Genomic DNA, 20,252 nt, shown 5'->3' with positions numbered 1-20,252 from the left:
CAGAGTGAGACTGTGTATCAAAAAACAGTAACAACAACAACAACAACAACAAGATAACACATGTAAACTGTGTAACCGTGCCTGAAAAAGAAAACTAAAAGTTAATTATTATTACTTCAAAAAAATAATAGTAATGGTAAAAATAGAGCTCCTCTACCTGAAGTGTGGGTGTTAAGTCTGAAATCCTAAATGCTTGCTCTGTCCTTTCTGAAACCCCAGCACTCCTGGGGCACTTTACATTGGACCAAACTGAAGAGGACCCAGAGCATCAGTTAGAAAGGTTACAGAGGCTACATAAACCTATCTTGTTGAATGGTTGCCAATTAATAGCTGTATTCTAAATTACAATGATCTGTACTACTAATGAAATCTGTTAAAGCTCAATAAAAATTAGAACAAGTCAAGTGTGAATAATAAGCATCCTTTTATTTGCTGACGCCATTACAAAAACTGATTACATTAGCAACAAAAAAGTGTTTTCTTGAGTTGAAGTCAGAGGCAGTTACTTCCCAAAATGTTAAGTAAAACAGTGTACAACATCAGTATTAAAATGTTAAATTTTACATTGTCTTTACCACTTTGATCTTCTGAACAATTTTATTGAGCAAAATAAGATAAAAGATTACATGTTTATCTTCAGGAATGTAAAGGTCTAATTATTCAAACAGTTTTTATTATAAAACTAAACTCTGAAGGTGTCTACAGAGTTGGCTTTTTTTTTTCCTTCTTTAAATCAGTAGTCTAACAAGGATTAGAAAAGACAAAACTCTGTTCAGTGTTTCTGACAAAGTAGAAAGGGTGAAAACATAAATAAGGCTTTAATTTGGCAAAATATAATACAATGCCTTTTTTATCCTCAAATGAACAGTTTCCCAATTACTTCACTCTGTAAAAGATCAGAAAGAATGAATTTCACTTTAAAACAAAGCAACAGAAGGCAATCAGAAGACATTTGTCAAACACCAAAAGTACATATTCCATTTGATCTAGCATGGCCCTTTCAAATAGACTCAAAGCAATTCACACTAATGGTAATCAAACTGAGAAAAATCTCAGGATTCAAAGGAAACAAGCTTTTAGGTAGATACTTTTAAATGTCAGCCAAATTCTGTTAGAAAACATTTAAGACAACAACACTGGTAATCCATTTTTATTAGTCCTACTCAAGAGAATGTAAAGCTAAAGTGAGTGAGTAGCACTGAAAAGGGGTTGAATACAACCTTACCCCAGTGAATAAATAATTTAAAAGAGCAGAAATAGATTTTTTTTTTTTTTAGGTCATATGAAGTTTTCTAAGTCAGATAAGATGACTAAAGAAATTAAACCTCAAAAGCCATTAGAGAGACTAAGAGGACTTAACCAAACACATGTTAAATTTTGCCTTGGATTCTGGTTTGAGGAAAATAGTTAAAAAGCTATTTTGGGTACAATTGACAAAATGTGAATAAATGTTTAATACTGGATAGTACATAACTACTATTTTGTCTTTTTGGTTGTAATAATGGTACCACTGATTGGTAAAACAATGTCTTGTTTTCGGAGATGCGTGCTAAAGTACTTAGAGATAAAATGTCATAATGACTAAAAGTTACTTTCAATTAGTTTAACAACAACAAAATATGTAGACATATAGAAAGAGATGAAGCAGGTGGAGGGTTTACGGGTGTTGTACTATTCTTTCAACTTTATGTGTTGAAATAAAAAGTTTAGAGGAAAGAAGCAATTGGAAAATTAAAAAGCAAAGTTATCACTGGCTATTAACAGTTGATCGGAAAGTCTAAAAAGATCACTAGTACATTAAACTCTAAAGTGCTATGTAAACACAGAAAATGAAAACCTGATCCATATGATAGCTAAGGTTCAGTGTAGAAATAAGATAAGTTTTTCTCCAGAGCATTAACTCTTGTACTTCAGGAGCCCTACAAAAGGACTTCTTCTTTCAGAAACACTTAAGAATCTATTTGTTAAAGGGAGTACAGAGAGTACACACAGAGCTTCACCTCCATTTCTTCTGGATACTACTGTAAGCCTCTCCAATACGCTACTGACAAACCAAATATCAACTTTAGGAAAAAGTCAGAATTGATTGACAAAATTTCTAAGAGGCTGGCCAAAAAAAAAATAAAAAGACAAAATGAGGAGAAAAGAAAACAGTGACAAAAGGGATCAGTGAACACAGTGCCTGAATTAGGGAGAAGAAAAGCACTGATTAAGAACACAAGCCCTGTACCCAAACTACCTTGATTTAAACCCCAGCTCGCCCATTTATTAGCCGTATGACCTTGGACAAGTTATAGAATCTCTTTGGGTCTGTTGTAACATGGGAATAATAATACCTACCTACCTAACGCACAGGGTGGTTGTGAAGATTAAAGGAGTTGCCACGTGTTGGAAGCATGCTTATGCTAACAGGCATACTCATGAAGTATCAGCTATTTAAATTATCATCCTCCCTCAACAGGATTCTACAAACTGGTTCCAAGATAAGGTAACCTGGGATAATAAAGTTTTCTGATTTGGTTAGAAATACACCTAGAAAACTTAGAAACCAGGCAAATGTGAAACATAAAGAGTAGATATCTGGGAACAAAAAAGTATATTATAAAATGCCAATACTGTCAATTCATATAAAAGGCATCTTAATCAATCTCCCACTCCCCACAATGGAAAGCGGAGGATGGTACCCTTTTCTTTTTTTGATGGGGGGGAGGAAAAACAGGTAATGGGGAAAAAAATTTCCAAGAGAAAAGTTTTCACAAATTAAAGATATCAGTTAAATACACCTACCCCTACAGCTCTAAGAAACGCTAAGTACTATGTATCAGGATTTAGAAAAACTACATCACTGCATATTATTTCTTGCATATTTGTTTTTAAAAACAACTCTCCCTTTATTGAATATGTGCAGCATTATCATAAACAATTCATAAATACTTGTGTATATTTTTAAAGGTTTCTTGACATTAGATATATTAACCTATTACCTACATTCCAATGATTAAGAAATGTGTATTTTCAATTTAATCATCTCGTGTCAGTTTAAATAGAGTATACAGGAGGGAGAATATATGTAGCAAAAATGATAGCTAAGGATAAAAACCTGAGGGTAACACAAACATTTAACGGGTATAAAGAAGAGCTACGGGAACCAAAACATAAGTACATACGGAAGAATTATCAATGTCAATGCCAGGTAGAGCCTAAGGAATGAAGAAGTTCGAGAGTGCCTGGTGGGCCTCTATTTTCATAACAATCCAGCCTATCATTCATGATATAATACTGTCAACCACCCACTTGCCAAACTTGGACTCATGTTTATCAGCTGACAAAAGAATGTTGTGCTATCACTTAGGAGGGGAGCTGCCTGCCAACTGCGTTGTGAGGGTATACAGACATATTTTAATAAATTACTATAATTCTGCAAATCAAAAAGAAAAAGTGTTATTATCAATGATTCATATGTCTCAAATGTAATACAATTAAAACAAATGTGGCAGCGGACAAGCCAAAAATAGTTCACAAGACTTAAAATGAGCAGACTATGTATTTAGGAAGAAAAGGAAAATATTAAAGAACATCTATGAGATGCTAAAGAGAGAATATTGCTTAGGTCGAAAGGCAAGGGGTAATAGGCAATCTTTTAATTGTTTAAGCTCTCTAGAAATGAAACCCTTCCCTTATGAGACAAAGGTCTAACGTCAGCATTTTTGACATATTTCATTAAGTACTTTCAGTATCTCATCACATGCAAAAGAAGGGCCTATATTGGATCTAGCAATTAGGGATCATTAATGATTTTTGCAAAAATGATTTCATTGAAATAGCAGGAAGAAAAGCCATTCTAGAGTGTATAAAGTAATCAATAACAATAAATAAGTAGATAGAGAGTATTTTCTTAAGAATACTAAATAGTAAAAAAGTAAAAAATAAGGGTGGTAACCTGAAGGAAGTACAAGGTTAAAATAAGCCATCTGAGCATGTTTTCAAGACTGAACAGAGGGAGCCAGTGGAAAGAATAAGGCTGAAGTCCTGGGAAGAAGCGATGGAAGAGTTTCCCTAGGAAGCAAAGTTATTTCCTAATTTGGAAAAGCGAGGAAATGTGGCAGAATTTTTACATTGGGAAACTGGAGAAGTCAGCTTACCAAGGATAAAAGATTTGGGATGAGGCTTAATTACTTTTATTGATATGTTGAAGAATGAGCTGGGCTTATTATATGGAAAGTCATGTTAGAGATAACTGACCTGAATTAGCATTTTGAAGGAGAGCATGTGTCAAGGTAGGCCAGAGGATGATCACTCTAAAGTGAGACAAAATGCTCCTGTAAGATCAAAATGGAAGTCCATCCCAACTTTTCCAGGATACCTAAGCTCTCCCTGAGGCCTTGTATAGCCCAACACAGTATTATCAGGGGTTCTGAAAGGGATAATTCAGTGATGAGTTGCCCCTCAGGGTCTCCAGGATATCATGATTGTTTTAGAGAAAGTATCTTCAAAAGAAGAATATCTGAAGTATTCAGTGCATATCTGAATACTCTAATTACACTCTAGGCAGTGTGACTTAAGTTATTCATAAAACAGGTAAAATCCAGGTAGCAACAGAAAAAAAAAAAACCCTACAACCAGAAAAACAAAAACTGCATTCACCGGCTGGAATACAAGTCATTTTAAAATGCTACCAAATCTGAGCCTTCCAAGGTAATATAGACAATAAAAGCTCATAACATGACTTGGTTAATTATGGGTTTAGCTATCCTCAAGTAAAAATCTCACTTCAGGAGCTAATGAACGAATTTCTTAGATTACCTAACAAAAGCAAACTTGAATAAAAACCAGCTTTCAATTTTAAGACACTGTGATGACCTTACTTTCAGTTTAGCAACCTTACCTCAGTTAAAATGTTATGGTCATTTTATTTTGGGAGGGAGGAAAGGAGGAAGGAAGGGAGGGGGGAGAAAAGGTCACAGATACTTACTCTAAACTAAGAACAGAATAAACTAACGAAGCAGTTGCAGGTATTAAGGCAACACACAAAAACCTAGGCAGCCAAGTTACAAGAGAGTCTGTTTGATACAAAAGTCAAAGGAGGCAAAGATAACCCCTCCAAGCTACAAGACCTTCAAAATATGCACAAAATAGAACTAAAGCTCCAAGAAAGCTTAAGGCTGTCATCTGGAAGTTCTGAGAGATAAAGAAGGAATATTTCCTCTAGTGAAGTGAGTTTATTTATGTAAATACACATTACACAGACACATAACATCAATTACCCATAGACAGCAATATTTCAGTTGTCCTTACCTAACACCTGGTAGTGCTCTTTCTCCTTTGTGAGCTGTTGGTTTACTGCCTGAAGCAACTGCTGTAACTGTGTTACAGTCTGATTTAGACTTACAGACATTGTCTCCTTCTCAGAAGACTCCTAAAAAGAAGATGGAAGTGATGATAAACTCCATACACAAGGAAAAGAAATGTACAACCAAACAACAGAAAATGTTATATTGCTGATTTAAACACAAACATTAAAAAATCTGAACAATGACATGAAAATCAACAATAACAAAAACCACATAGAGAAATACTGTTTGCTAACTAGTGGTGCAAACTAGTTGGCACCAAAGAAAACTATGTTATAAATGTTGTCACTTGGACACAAAAGGAAAAAAATCTAGAATCTATGAATATCAGAAATATATCCATTTTTTCTTTCAGAAAAAGAAAATTTGCCCCACAAAAGAAAGTACATTCCAAACAGTAAAAAAAGTTAACATATACTGAGCTCTTACTAAGTAAGTGCCAGGCACTGTTGTAAGTACCACCTACTATTTTAAGTGTTTTATGTATTAACTCATTTACTTCTTTCAAAAACCCTACAGGATAGGTACTATTATCATTGCCTTTTACAGATGGGGCAACTAAAGCACAAAGTGGCTAAAGATCTGCCCAAATTCACATGGCTACTAAGTGGCAGAGCCAGGATTCACACATAGGCAGTCTAGCTCCAGAGTCTATACTCTAGGCCAGCAATACCCAACCGTTTTGGCACCAGGGACCAGTTTTGTGGAAGACAATTTTTCCACAGATGGGTGAGTGTGGGGATGGTTTCAGGATGAAACTGTTCCACCTCAGATCATCAGGCATTAGATTCTCATAAGGAGCATGCAGTTCACAATAAGGTTTGCACTCCTATGAGAATCTAATGCTGCCACTGATCTGACAGGAGGCAGAGCTCAGGCGGCAATGGTCATTCACCCACCACTCATCTCCTGCTGTGTGGCCTGGTTCCTAAAAAGCCATTGACTGGTACCTGTCCACAGTCCAGGAATTGGGGACCCCTGCTCCATACCTCTCAACACAACCCTTAAAATTAACATACCTCACTAAGCAAAAATGCGATCAAACATCAATGAAAACACTACATTTTAGGGACAGGATATTTTCAAGAAAGATGACTTTCGGAGATAGACCTTATACATTTTTGTTCTTCACACAGGTCACAAGGTAACTAGCTCAGAGATCTGGGGATGAAGAAAATACATACCGTTTCTGGGGAAACATCACTATTTTCAATAACAGTAGTGTCTCCAGCAGCTTTTACTATTTTTGACTGGATAAGCTCCAGTGACTGTTGAGCCTATAAGGAAAACAATATGGTAGCTACTAAATAATTCAGTTGATAAATACATAAAAAATGAATAATTTTATTCATTTTGTAGAAGATAAAAGCTCCTCTCAAAAGACGACACAGGTTTTTCCCTCCAAAATGAAAATAGCTTCACCCCCCACCAGATTATAAGAACATATGTTCACTGTTTTTAAAAGCTTAAGTAATGCAGAAACTATATAAGGAAATTTAAAAACAGAAATAACCATAGTTGATATTTAGGTTAGTATTAGTCTAGATTAAAGGTTAGTCAAATCTGGCCCAAAGCCTGTTTTTGTACAGAATACAAGCTAAGAATATTTTTTACTTTTTAAAGGGCCATGTTGCTGGGCGCGGTGGCTCACGCCTGTAATCCTAGCACTTTGGGAGGCCAAGGCGGGCGGATCACCTGAGGTCGGGAGCTCGAGACCAGCCTGACCAACATGGAGAAACCCCATCTCTACTAAAAATACAAAATTAGCCGGGTGTGGTGGCACATGCCCGTAATCCCAGCTACTAGGGAGGCTGAGGAAGGAGAATCAACTGAACCTGGGAGGCGGAGGTTGCAGTGAGCCAAGATCGTGCCATTGCACTCCAGCCTGGGCAATAAGAGCGAAACTCCATCTCAAAAAATATATAATAAAATAAAGGGTTATGTTAAAAAGGAGACAAAAATATTCTAAAGAGATCATATGTGACCCACAAACCCCAAAAAAGCTTTGGGATTTGTCCACCCCTAGTTTAGATCCCTCTCTACATATTATGTGCTTATAGAAAATATTACATAAGTGAGCTTTAACATACATACTGCTTTATACTTACCTGTTTTACAAAGTATGTTATTAACTTTTTTTTTTTTTTTTTTTTTTTTTTAGACAGAGTCTTGCTCTGTCACCCAGGCTAGAGTGCAGTAGCGTAATCTCGTCTCACTGCAACCTCTGCCTCCCGGATTCAAGCAATTCTTCTGCCTCAGCCTCCTGAGTAGCTGAGACTGCAGGTGCGCACCACCACACCCAGCTAATTTTTGTATTTTTAGTAGAGACAGGGGTTTCACCATGTTGGCCAGGCTGGTCTTGAACTCCTGACCTCAGGTGATCCGCCCACCTTGGCCTCCCAAAGTACTGGGATTACAGGCATGAGCCACCATGCCCAGCCGTTATAAACTTTTTTTAGTCAAATATTTATGTGCTTTTCCAATCAAATGTTGCACAATATTTCTACTGTATAGGTATGGGGCAGTTAATTGTCACCTATCATTGCCATCTTAGCTACTGTAAATAAGATGGTATATCTATTATATAACTTTGAGCACCCGTTTAGTATTTCTAAAGTACTTTCTAAGAAACTACATTGCTAGGCTAAATTCCATGTTTATATTTTGATCCAGAGGTCAAAAATTAAAATCACGTATCAAAGTAAACTGACTGCTCAACCAGAACAGTGTATTAAGCATCAAAGTTTGTCCTCTAAAACAGACCCAAATTCACATTCTGTCTACACTAAAATAATCTGACAACACTTGTGGATTCCTAGACTTTTACATAACAATTATAAACTATAAGCATATAGAATCAAAAAAAAATTTCTTTCAACTCTTTAAAAGGAGTATTATTTTTTTAAATGAGATAACTTTTAAAATCTATTAGAATATCAAATATTTAAATGTTAGACAATATCTAATATTGGTGAGGGTATAGGGAAATACATGTTCTCATACCATGTTGAGAGGAGTATAAATTACTACTGTTGGGTTTCTGGGATTCCATTTTATACTATCAAAATTTAAGTGCGTACCTCTTGTTCTTGCAATTCCAAAAAGTGACACTTGTTTTGCTAATGATGATATATCCATAAACACTATCATAGTTCTAAAACAGCTTTGATATAAGAATATGTGAATTCTACTATTAAAAATAGACCTCAAAACAGAATTATAAATAACCTGTCAAACCAATGCAAAGAAATGCAGTCCTAAAAATCATTCATTTGCATTGAGATTGGAAAAATACATTTGTATGAAGAAATAAATGAAGGGAAAACTTCTGAAAAAAATAGAAATTTATATCTTTGTTTTATCCAAAAGACCAAGAGAAACATACTTTGTAAATGAATACACAGCCAAATCCCAATTTTAAAAAATATATGGATGCAGCCAAATTTTAGTAACTCCAACTAAATTTTACTCTGTACTTTATAAAGCAATTAATTATAGAAATGTGAGGAAATAATGAGGTGAATTAAGAATCCTGGAAAAACAAGCCAAAAAGTTTCATTCCAAAATAGTAACTAACAAGCAGCTTAAATTTATAAAAGGTTAATATTATGATGCAAAACAACAAATCCAGGATTAGAAGCATAGGTTTGCTTAAGATGGAACACACAACATAGGCTCATGATACTATATCTCTAGGACAAACAGTGCCTACCTTATGCAAATCACCAGCTACCTTCTGTCTTTCATTTTGTTCAGTCCTAAGTTTTGTGAGTGTTTCATTTAACTGTGCCTTCAACTGTAAAAATAAAGGAACACCACAATTAACTTAATTTGCATCATTCTTTGATTATGCTGATACCTCTAGGACTGAAGAATGAATGGGACTGCTAACAGTTATTATGTACAGTGGATTAGCCAATATGCTGCACCAGATGTATAGAAAGGCTAAGCAGTAGAGGTTCCCATCTGTAAAGCTAAACATAAGAAAAGCCACAGAAATGAACTACAGTTTAGAGTAGAAAACTGCAAATGCAAAAACAAAACCATCAAATTCCAGTAAAGTACCTTTTAAAGGTATCACTATTTATAACAGTCACTGAAATTATTTCAAATTAAAAGCCAAATAGATACTTTACCCGTTAGTTTTTAAAGGCTTTCTTAATCTATACAGTTCAATTAAAGAGTCAATTATACAATATTTTTTAAAACATTGAACAGAAGACTACAAATCCAATCAAATTAAAACTCCCCAAATACTGACCATCGTTTAAGGCTTCACTAAGGGGTAGTACAAGACCACACTGGCCTATATTATACCATCAAGAAATGCTTTATGATATACCTATGAATAACCAATCTGTCAAAACAGAAAGTTCTGTAACTCCAGTGCGAATATATAATGCCGCTTCTCTGATTTTCCAATTAAATATGAGCAAGGAAAATGAACTATACTGCTCCCAAAAAACTTTCTTCTTATTCTCGTAAGGTAATTGTTTTTGCTTCCCACCCATGGGCACTTTTGAAACAGTTCTAGAGGCCCAAAGGGGGAAATACAAGGCAGTGACATTTAAAATTGGAGGGAGAATTAAAAAGGGGTGGCAGTGGGGCGGAGGGAAATTCCACTTGGAAATTTTATCTGAGGAATTCTATGTAAGTACCCAAATAAATTTTGGTCCTTTACACAACTTTGAGTTTTAATATTCTCCATCAGAGAAATTAATCTTTTGGCCCAAGAATACACAAAGCACGTACAGGCAAACAAAGCTATTTTATCATAAAAAGTAGCAGCAGTTATTCTGAGCAAACAAACATTAAAATAAAGATCCCAAACTCAAGACTAGGGAAAAAAAGTAAGTAACAACCACTCAAAATGATCTCCTGACAGAAGTAGAGGGATAAAAAATCAAAATAAAGCATTAAGCCGAGTGGAGATGTAACCATGTAACTGTTGAGTCAGCCACTAAGCACCAAAGTTAATAAGTAAAACTCTAACAACTAGTTAGAAATGATTTTTTAAAAACATAGAGTGAGGACTTATAGCCATGACATATCACAGTCCTAATCTGTGCAATGCATAGCATAGAACCAGTCTCACAATGCAGTGTGAATGAGTTCAATTAAAGTAAAACATTGGTACATAAAACAAAGATTTAAAAATTAGAGGTGTAGGGCTCTGTGTGTGTAGGGCTCTGTGTGTATGAACATCCCTAATCTGAAAATCTGAACTTTGAAATGCTCCAAAATCCTAAACTTTTTAAGCACTGATATGACACTCAAAGGAAATGTTCACTGGAGCATTTCAGATTTCGGATTTTCAGATAAGGGACACATACAGAGCAAGCATATAATACAAATAATCCAAAATCCCCCCCAAAATTGCTGGTTCCAAGCATTCCAGATAAAGAATACGCAACCTGTATTTCATACCGCTCTACTCTAAAAATTGATTCCCATAAATTTTTGCCATAACATAGGATACCAACCACAAATGAATGAGTTAAAGTTTTCTTGGTACATGGAGTAATGCTAACAAGAAAATTCCAAACTGGGCAGGGTGAACTTTGGGTAAGGAAAAAACTTACTTCTGTAATCTTCTGAGAGTTTATTAAGGTACTTAAAAAAAAAAATCTAATCCTTGTGCTGTAACAATTTTTAACTCACAAGGAAGACATAACAATTGCTGTTTGAAACAGAGAGCAAGACAGCCATATTTGTCTAATAGCTAAGTCTGTCACAATCAGTACAGTTTTTAGAAAACTTGAGAATAGGAATACAGGGTATTATATGTTTTAAGACATTTAGCTAACTTTATCTCAAAGCCTATGCTTTTAGGATTACTATACTCTAAATAATATGTTGATAATAAAGACTCTTATATGCTTTTTAATATTTGTAATATATAGAGAGACTAGGTTAAAATTAGAAACTGGATTAGATTACTGCCCTTGAATGAAGAATATGTGTCTTTGACTTTCAATATAATCTTCTCCCAGGTTAGAAAATAAAAGGCCCCATTAACTATGATAGTCTGAGAAGAAAATCTTCGTAACTCAGCCAATCTTTATTTCATTTCTTTATTCACAGAAAAGACTGCTGTTTGAGAAAATAGGATTTATAAAACATGGAAAATTTTGAAAAAGAGTTGGAAGCCAAACATGCCATTGTTAGGAGCTAAGAAAAGAAGGATCATTTTAGGAGTCAAGAAAAGAAAGATAATCTTAGGAATCATTGGAATATGAAGATTATCTTAGACTTACAAAAAGGCCAAGCTAAAGACGTTAGCAAAGAAAAAAAAGCTTGGATGGTTTCTCCACATGTCAATAAAGTGTTTTCAGTGCCTACTTGATACCCAGTGGAGGACAAGCTTCTTACCAAATTTAGCTCTTCATTCTGTCTTACTGCTTCAGAATATGAATCATCAAGTTTTTTCTGCAATTCAGTCAACAGATCTTTCAGCTGCAATGAAGTTTAGAGTTTAAGATTGATCTCCTTATGATAGCCCATGTTTTGTATGCTACTCGGAAGCTCTGCCACAAACAACTTATACTGAAATATCACTGTTATAAACTTAATCTGAATTGAGAAGCAAGTTTGAAAAGATTCTGTTCTAAGTACCTCTCTGACTTCTGTAACATAGGTAGATCGTTCCATCTCTGCCTTTTCTAGTTCCATTTCCAAATGTTCTCGTTCTCTTCTCAGCTAGCAATGCAACAAAGGAAAAGTTAACACACTTAAAATTTCCTTTCATAATATTTCCCCACAAGACAAAATTATGACACTTACGAATATAAAACTGTATCAACTCAAACAGTACCCAAGATATTAAGAGCATAACTATAAAGTAATCTTAAACTATAGATCTTCAGACACCCGTTAATGCTAAAAACAAATCCATAGGTTACAAGTAAAACAATCAAATAACATACATTTTCAATATCCTTATTTTCGCTTCTTAATCGCTCTAGCTCTTGTTCTGAAGATGTAAATGATGACTGCATCTGAAATGTGAAACAATTACATGGCCAAGTAAACCACCAAGGATATAGCAGTTTCTATCCTGTAGAATTCTGATCAATTAAAAGACACTTCCAAGGTTTTGAAATGCATCTCATTTAAAAGAGATGAATTTTAAAAGACCTTAAAAATGAGTCACATTGAACTTGATTTAAATTGTAGTCCAAACCTACTCCATTTGTATATTAGGCTCGGCTAAAAGTGATTAATTTTTGATTAGTATTAACTGATATTCAGCTGTATTTATTCTGCAAGTGCATTAGAGTACCATCAGCAACTGTAAATTCTGCACATTGGCCCCAAAAAATAAGTGAGTAATGGTACTCTTTATCACGCTGAAGTAAAAGGGAGAAAAATTAAGGTTGCAAAATAACATTCAGGTCCCACGAATAGAAGAATGACTTTTTCTTGAATTCTATATTATGGGTTAAATACTTTAAAACTGATTTTGAACCCAGTATTCTTTACCTTATCACACAATAGTTCTGTAACTAGCATTCTACATTCTATATGATTACCCTTTAGTCATACTTTAAAACCAGTGATTTTCAAACTTGGGTGGGCATTAGACTATTCTGGAGGGCTCATGAAAACACAGACTGCTGCCACCCCACATACATGTTTTGGATTTGGTAGCTGGGTTGGGGCCCAAGAATGTACATGGTGATGCTGATGCTGCTGGTTCAAGCCCCACACATTGAGAACCACTGCTCTAAGCTTTTCTTTTGTAAATACCTGTTTAATAGTCTTGTGTGATTCATCGACCTTAACTTTCCATTTATTTTCTTCTTGCTCAACACTTCTCTGTAGCTTCTGTAAAATTCCTTCCTACAGACAAAAGTATAGTTGTTTTGAAAAATTCATGTTCTAATGCCAAGATAAAACTATTTAGGCCATGAAGGAAGAAGGTAATGATTTAAAGTAAAATCAAAATGTAGATTAAAAATCATTTCCTACTGTTTCTGCAAGGACGGATTTGTATTTTTCACACTCTAGCTGTAACAATGTGTGCATTTCATCAGCTTCTTTCAACTTGTGCTCTAGAACCTGCAAAGAACGAAATAAAGAAAAACTTCATAATTCTACCAGAAAGTTTTATGCTTCAAGTTTGTTTTAGTACTTAATACTGTATTATGATAAATGGTTTCAAAGTGTTTTATAAGGAAACACTACATTTCAACCTTTCTAAGTAGCGATGAAGTTCATTCAATAACCCTTTTGGTCATTTTTATTAAACAATGTTATAATAAATAGTCTTGGTACTAAAGTCTTTAGTCAGGTGGTAAGATCAAAGCAGACCCACATGTGAAGTATGGTCACAATGCCTATGCTACACACATGGGAAAGAGGATTTTATTCATGCCACTTGAGATACAAGAAAACAATAATAATAAATCCCCCCCAATTTCAGTAGCCAAGGATAAAAACCAATCCAGTTTCTAAATACCTCTAATGATGTATTTGGGGATGCTTCAGCAAACCAGTGAGATTCTACCTATCTCGACTAATCTTTACTTTTTAAACCTAGGCTAAAAAGATAGTAAGGGATAAATATTCAATTTTAGAAACAATTAAAATACAGAGTTAAAGGAATGGCAAACACTAGCTTTGTAAACAAATCAAATGCAAAGACGACTTACTGTATTTCAACTAAAATTTAAACAAAATGAAATCACCTTCGTACACTTTCTCAAAAGAGCCTTATTCGATTATCTTTTATCTTTTCCAAGCTTATGAAAACAAAATCTTATTTGCTTCTTTTTTCTATGTTTAAATTACAAACAGTTCATCTGCTGAACTAACCTTAACCTCCTCTGACCCTGAAGTTCCAGCCATACATTCTTTTGCCTTTTTTTCAAATCCATGCAACCATTCACTATAACTCTGTGGACGAGAAAAGTTAAAATCATTAATTTCCAAAGAAAAAAAATCCAAATAAAATAGGTGAAACATTTAAAATAACCAAATTAGATAATTATAAAAGAAACCTACACAGACAAACAGGACATTGCTACAAATTTCAAAGAGGAATGTAACTACTGCATAAGTTGGACATAACCCACTTTTAAAAACAAGCACTAAAAACAGACCTACGTACCTACCATCAAAATAAAATATTATATACCTAACCAAGAGTATTTTCAACTGAATTCTGCAGTTGCATGTAGAAAAGCCTGGGTTCAAATCTGGCCTCTACCACTTACTAGCACCAGGACAAATAATCTTTAAAACACAAAAAACCCAGAATAATTTTTCAAAACTGTTTCCAGGTAAATCAGTTCTCAAAAATGAAGTATTTTGAGTTCATAAAGTGAAAGTGAAGTATTTTGAGTTCATAAAGATGTTCCATTTGGAGGATTTCAAATTCTATGAAAATGCTCCAAAGACTCTAAAATTATTTCATTCAAATTAGGAAATATTATTCAGTATTTAAAAAATCCTAATGAGAAGTGATATGCATACACATTCACTTGTTTGAATCCAACAAAAACTCAATTTGTGCTGACAGGTTAGCTGATGTAAATATGCATGTATTACAGTTTTGGCATTTACTCTAAATTTTAGAATAAATTACTCTAAATTATTGATGCTTATCTGAATTTTACACTTTGATAAAGTGTATCTGTGTGTTAGATACTTTAAATCAAATTTCCTCTTATTCCTTCTTTTAAGTCTTTGGATTAAATTTAAGAAAAAAAACTCATGAAATTTTTATTAACTGCTATAATATAAACTGTTACATATGCAGCTGAATCAGGATTCTCTGTAAACTATCAAATAGCAAAAAACAAAAGTAGATGCTGAGTCACTCCATAGTACAATACCTTTAATATCAAATTAGTTTTAAAACACTATTTAACCTTCTCACATTATAAATCTGAACCAAGATTAAATGTACACTATCAGAATCCTACTTAACAGTTTCAACTATTGGTACCCAACATAAACTAAAATAAGATAAAAAACTAGTTTTGTTGCTTAAAGTTTGTAAATTTCCCTCTAGGTCATTTAATTTAGATCTCTGCTATGTTGACTGCTCAGCAAAACAGCAGAAGGAAACAGTAAAAAAATTTATATATTTTTATATCTACTAATTATCTTGACTTATCTTAATATTAATGAAGCTTATTGCTTTATTATTTTATAACATAAATAGTTTATTGTCCTTCAAATCTTTACAAACCTAAAATGCCAGACTCTAATGTTAGCACATAGAAAGTTTAGTACATTTCTTGTAGACTATATGCAGAAATATTCAACTTTTAACAAGTATATGAACAAAAGCCAAACAGTATCATCCATATATTATGATGACTTATAAATATTTCTAGTGTCAAAAAGATCTGGTTACTGAGAGTGGGTAGTATTGCTGTTAGAAAAGAAAATTTTTACTGCTGGTGATCTTATACAATCTTTGAAGAACAGAAATTATCAATCATTAATTCTCTTGGCTCATAAAGTACTGCCAAAAAATACATCCCCCAATATTATTTCCATAAAGTAGAAACAAAAACAGGTTATGCCACAAAGAAAAAAAAATTAAATATATTAATAGCAACCCTTTCTCTTAGGTTCAATTTAACAACAGCACTAGAACTGATAGTGTATCTATACGTTTACTCAGTGCTAGATATTTCATCAGTTCAACTCAAAAGTGGTAGAGATCTCCTAAACTGATCAAATCGGAACATATCCTCGATAGTTACAATGGAAACAAAGGAGTTTTGTCTCCTTACTTGAAATAAATGTAGGCTATACTTAACTCAGACTACAAATAGAACAAGCCATTAAGTTTACTTACCCCACCCCTAGCACCCACAGAGCTCCTTGGAGAAATAGTTGATTCTATGTTTGGGGCAGGAAATGTATATGATAAATCAGGAGCACCTTATCATACCACAAAGCATAGAAGCTATCAAAGTTTACAGCATTGTGTCAAAACGACTTGGTAACAAACCTAAATAAGTTCCAATGGGCCAAAGGAAGACAAGCAGACATTACGAATCTCCTCATGAAAGTGCACACCACCGCCCATGAAGTGGTCTTGCCCCTACTCTACCCTACCCCCAAAATACTGAGCCTTAATCTGACCAGGAATCAGATTCCTGATTACAGATTTGATACATAAAAGATACATAAAGAAAAGAGGAACATGCTAACACCACAGGGATGCAGTCAACTAAATCCAAACTGTGGGAAACTTCATAGGAAACCACTAAGTTTTGTTTTTGTTTTTTTTTTAAAGGAGGTGGGGTGTTGCTGAGAAAGAGTCGGGGAACCCGAGGATTAAAAAATATCTAAGAGATGTCTCAAACCAGTTACATACTGACCTTATTCGGATCCTGATTAAAACAAACTACAATAAGTTATTATTTAATAAAACAGACAATTTATGACAACTGGAGAAATGCATACTATACAAAATTAAGAATGTATTTTTAAGTGTAATATCACACTTTTTAAAAAGAAATGCTGTTTTAGAAATGTGTACTGAAATATTTACCGAAGAAATGCTCTGATGTTTGAGTTCCTTCAAAATAATCTAGGGAATGCAAGGTGGGAGGTAAAACAAGATTGCTTATATGCGTGCCATGTACTGATAAGTGCTATGGAGAGATGCTGGGTACATCAGGCCTCATTATGCTTGTCTCTCTACTGTTGAACAGTTTTCCATTAAATAAGGAAAAAAAAAAAAAAAGACCCTACACTCTATTTTAGGAAACTCACATGCACATTCACTGACTTTCTCTGCCCTCAAATAATTATTGTTAATTCTCTGAACAAAGGATAACATGTACTACCTCAAGTAAACCAAGTTGTTCTATATTATCTGTAAGATTTCTGCTTGAAGAAGGTAATAGATGACCAAAAATCTTGAGTTTTAAAATGTAAAGAGCCTAGTTCATAGTATCAAGTACATTAAGGAAGTGTTGCTAAAACTAAGAAGCAATCACTTAAAATTAAGTTTTAAGTAAAGCCATTAAGAATGTTACCATATTGGTTTTATTAGCATTAAAAAACATTTCTTTCCCAAATATGATGTTTTTAATCCTCTAAATAATGTCTCATATATAAAATTTTATAGAAACAATAGTATCAGGTAAATAGAAATGAGTTTTGAACCAAGTTATTAATCTTTACTGAAAAGCACCAGCTTAACAATAGGAAAGATCAAGAAATCAGCACTCTACTGAAACCAAGTGGACTGCAAATGATGTTGCTTATTCACACCTTTCTTGAATAATGTCATCATGTTAAAAAAATAATAAATTAGTCTTACCAAATTAGAAGGGACAGACACCTTTGGAAATAATTTTTTGAGAACTTCTTTAGCCTCCAACTCAACAGCTTCCACCTGTTGCTGCCTTTCCTAAAGCAGAAGATGAACCAAATCAAACTTACAAGATCACAGAATGTTTTTAAAAAAAGAAAAGAAAAAAACTATAGTGTTTTAAATTCTACGGGAAGAAAAAGTTTTAAAAAATTTTTAATACTAACAAATGTTAAAATTTCCCACTTTAAGATATTAAAATGCTCCCATAAGAAAAAATCTGCAAAATCTCTAAAGCATCCTAAATATCAAATAATGCCTTAGCAATATCTGACAATATGGACATTTTCCTTGGCATTTAGAAATCAAGTGATTTGCCTGTCCAGGAACGATTCAAAATCAGACACACAAAAAGCATTCCTTATAGCTAAAACTTTATAAACTACCTATAGTAGAAAATACACATTGGAGGAACACAACTGAGCTTTATTGGCTGGTATATCTCTATTAAAAAATGCATCACTGATGGACTATATAACATCATGGCATTAAAATGGTAACTTTCTTATTTCCAACTTCAAGGTCATGTGAAGTATTTATGCTAAACAAGGAGGACCATCAAAATCTGATGGATGACATAAATGGGAAAAAGAAAGAACAAGGAGCAACTGATGGCATATTACTTCACTAATGCCACACATCATAAAAACTAGTTCTGACACTTGTATATGGACTCTGCTATAAATTTACAAATATTACAAATGTCTAAGTCTAAATGTGCTGATATTAAATCCAAGTCTAATGGATATCAATTATAAACTCAAAACCATGGTTTGTCAAAATTAGGGTAATGACTTATCACGCACCAAAAAAAAAAAAATCTAACATTTGAACTACCTCCACAAGATCTGAAAAAAAAAAAAAAGACCCCTATAAAAATGCATATCTAAACCAAGCCAAGAAAATCATCTAAAAACAAGTCACAAAGTTCAACAGGTGACAAGAAGGCAAGCAAGCTAGAAACATCTCAACCATATCTTTCCCCCAACATTTATATGTGAAATTTGAAATCTATCACTGATTCAAGGTCTACACACTTCAATTTTAGAAAATCTAATCACATGAAAATTTACACAACAGCTACAGATTTTGCCATTTTCCATACACACAAAAAGCTGTTAAAGATCAGCAGCAGTATTTTTACAATAGGTGTTTTAATAGGATATTTTCAATAATTCAATGAAGTCCACTAATTTTCAGGAATACACCTAACTGCATAAAATAAGGAAAATAATTAATGCTATTTCAAGGACATTAAGAGGTAATTCTTATCATTTGACCAAAGTACTAATCTTTAAAGAAAACCGGTTAGGAAAAGAGACACTGAGGAACAGCTTTTTGAAAACTTTCCAAGGGAAAAAAAAGACTAACTAAAAGAAAAAAGTATCTAACATAACCAAGAGCCACAAACATGGGAAGTTACTTTTATTTGGTATTAACAATTTTAGCTAAGTAGTTTTCATCTGACACAGTAGTTTGGTTATAGACAGCAATTTCCATTCCACTTTAACATCTGGGAAAGATCTAATATTGAAAACTGAACTATAATTTGCATACCATCTTTAAGTGAAATGTATAAGAGTTTCTTTCAGTAGCTCCTCAAGAGTATTTAGCCTTTAAAAATAATCCTGTAAAGACAGCACATATCATCCTCTTTACATTTTAGGTAAGCTGACCGTAACTTATTTCTAGTTAAAATACTAAAAGTGTTTCACATAGTTCCTTTTCATCACAACATAATTTATGGCACTGGGTCAATCAACATCCCTTTACACCTATGCTATCTAAGGATTGTCTAAATTCCATTGAAATATAGAAGACTTTCAATTCTATTCTCTGTAGATCTTTAGCTATGCAAGAAGGCATTATGCACAAAAATTCTTTCTTTTAGAATCATAAAATGCAAAAATGCCTATGGCAAGCAGCATGTAACTTCTTGTAGGAATGGCGTGATTAGCACCCACATACCCAGTCCCACTAAAAAAAATAACCAAAAAGGTGGCTCTTAACCATCAAAAACAAAGTAATATAAACAACCAGAAACCACACTAAAACCCTCATCGCTGACAGAAATGACTGTACAATTGCAACCACTCCCAGTGAAATAATAATGAAATGTCCTATCTGACCTAGATTTTCCTACTCTCAGGTCCCAATATACCTCTCAGCTACCTCGAATTTAACCTTTACTGAAAATTATGGCTAGATAAATAGGGATATAGTTAAATACAAATCCACTAAGCTATAGGAAATGTAACTACAAACGTATACTTGCTAAAAAAAAAAAAAATTTACAGAACTATTTTATGCTTAAACATTCCTTCAGGTGTCACTAAGACTTATATTAAAGATTCAATAGAGTACCATGGCACACAAAATATTTTCATAGTGCTAAAATTAATCATGTAGGTTCTTTCATTTACCTGTCTGCAAAATTCAATACCCCTGGTTTCACATTTATTCTTGGCAGGAATTTTCAAAATACTTAACTGGACTGGCAGATTCAATTTTCTCAATCTTTAAAAACAACTTCTCTATTACAATTCATTAGAAAT

The 20,252-nt window shown here is 33.7% G+C and overlaps 1 protein-coding gene across 39 annotated transcripts in view; it reads right to left on the bottom strand.

The window, feature by feature from the left end:
* Nucleotides 1–405: 405 nt before the first annotated feature.
* The window catches only part of KTN1 (kinectin 1), a 104,696-nt gene continuing 84,849 nt past the window's right edge, over nt 406–20,252 (bottom strand). For 18 of the 39 annotated variants that reach the window (XM_055097624.1, XM_055097614.2, XM_034937596.2 and 15 more), the window contains 11 exons: nt 17,647–17,736; nt 14,169–14,249; nt 13,323–13,412; nt 13,101–13,193; nt 12,278–12,349; nt 11,967–12,050; nt 11,724–11,807; nt 9,064–9,147; nt 6,536–6,628; nt 5,296–5,416; nt 406–886 (listed from right to left, as the gene is read on the bottom strand). In XM_055097624.1, the coding sequence (XP_054953599.1) occupies nt 882–886; nt 5,296–5,416; nt 6,536–6,628; nt 9,064–9,147; nt 11,724–11,807; nt 11,967–12,050; nt 12,278–12,349; nt 13,101–13,193; nt 13,323–13,412; nt 14,169–14,249; nt 17,647–17,736 (897 nt within the window). In that variant the 3' untranslated portion in view covers nt 406–881. Of the gene's footprint in view, nt 4,299–5,295; nt 5,417–6,535; nt 6,629–9,063; nt 9,148–11,723; nt 11,808–11,966; nt 12,051–12,277; nt 12,350–13,100; nt 13,194–13,322; nt 13,413–14,168; nt 14,250–17,646; nt 17,737–20,252 lie in introns of all 39 variants that reach the window. The other 21 variants (XM_034937599.3, XM_055097629.2, XM_034937600.2 and 18 more) reach the window with 3 other exon arrangements.

This window comes from Pan paniscus, chromosome 15, assembly GCF_029289425.2.
Source record: "Pan paniscus chromosome 15, NHGRI_mPanPan1-v2.0_pri, whole genome shotgun sequence".
NCBI lineage: Eukaryota > Metazoa > Chordata > Mammalia > Primates > Hominidae > Pan > Pan paniscus.
The sequence above is the reverse complement of the archived record's forward strand: the minus strand, read 5'-3'. Positions and strand labels throughout refer to the sequence as shown.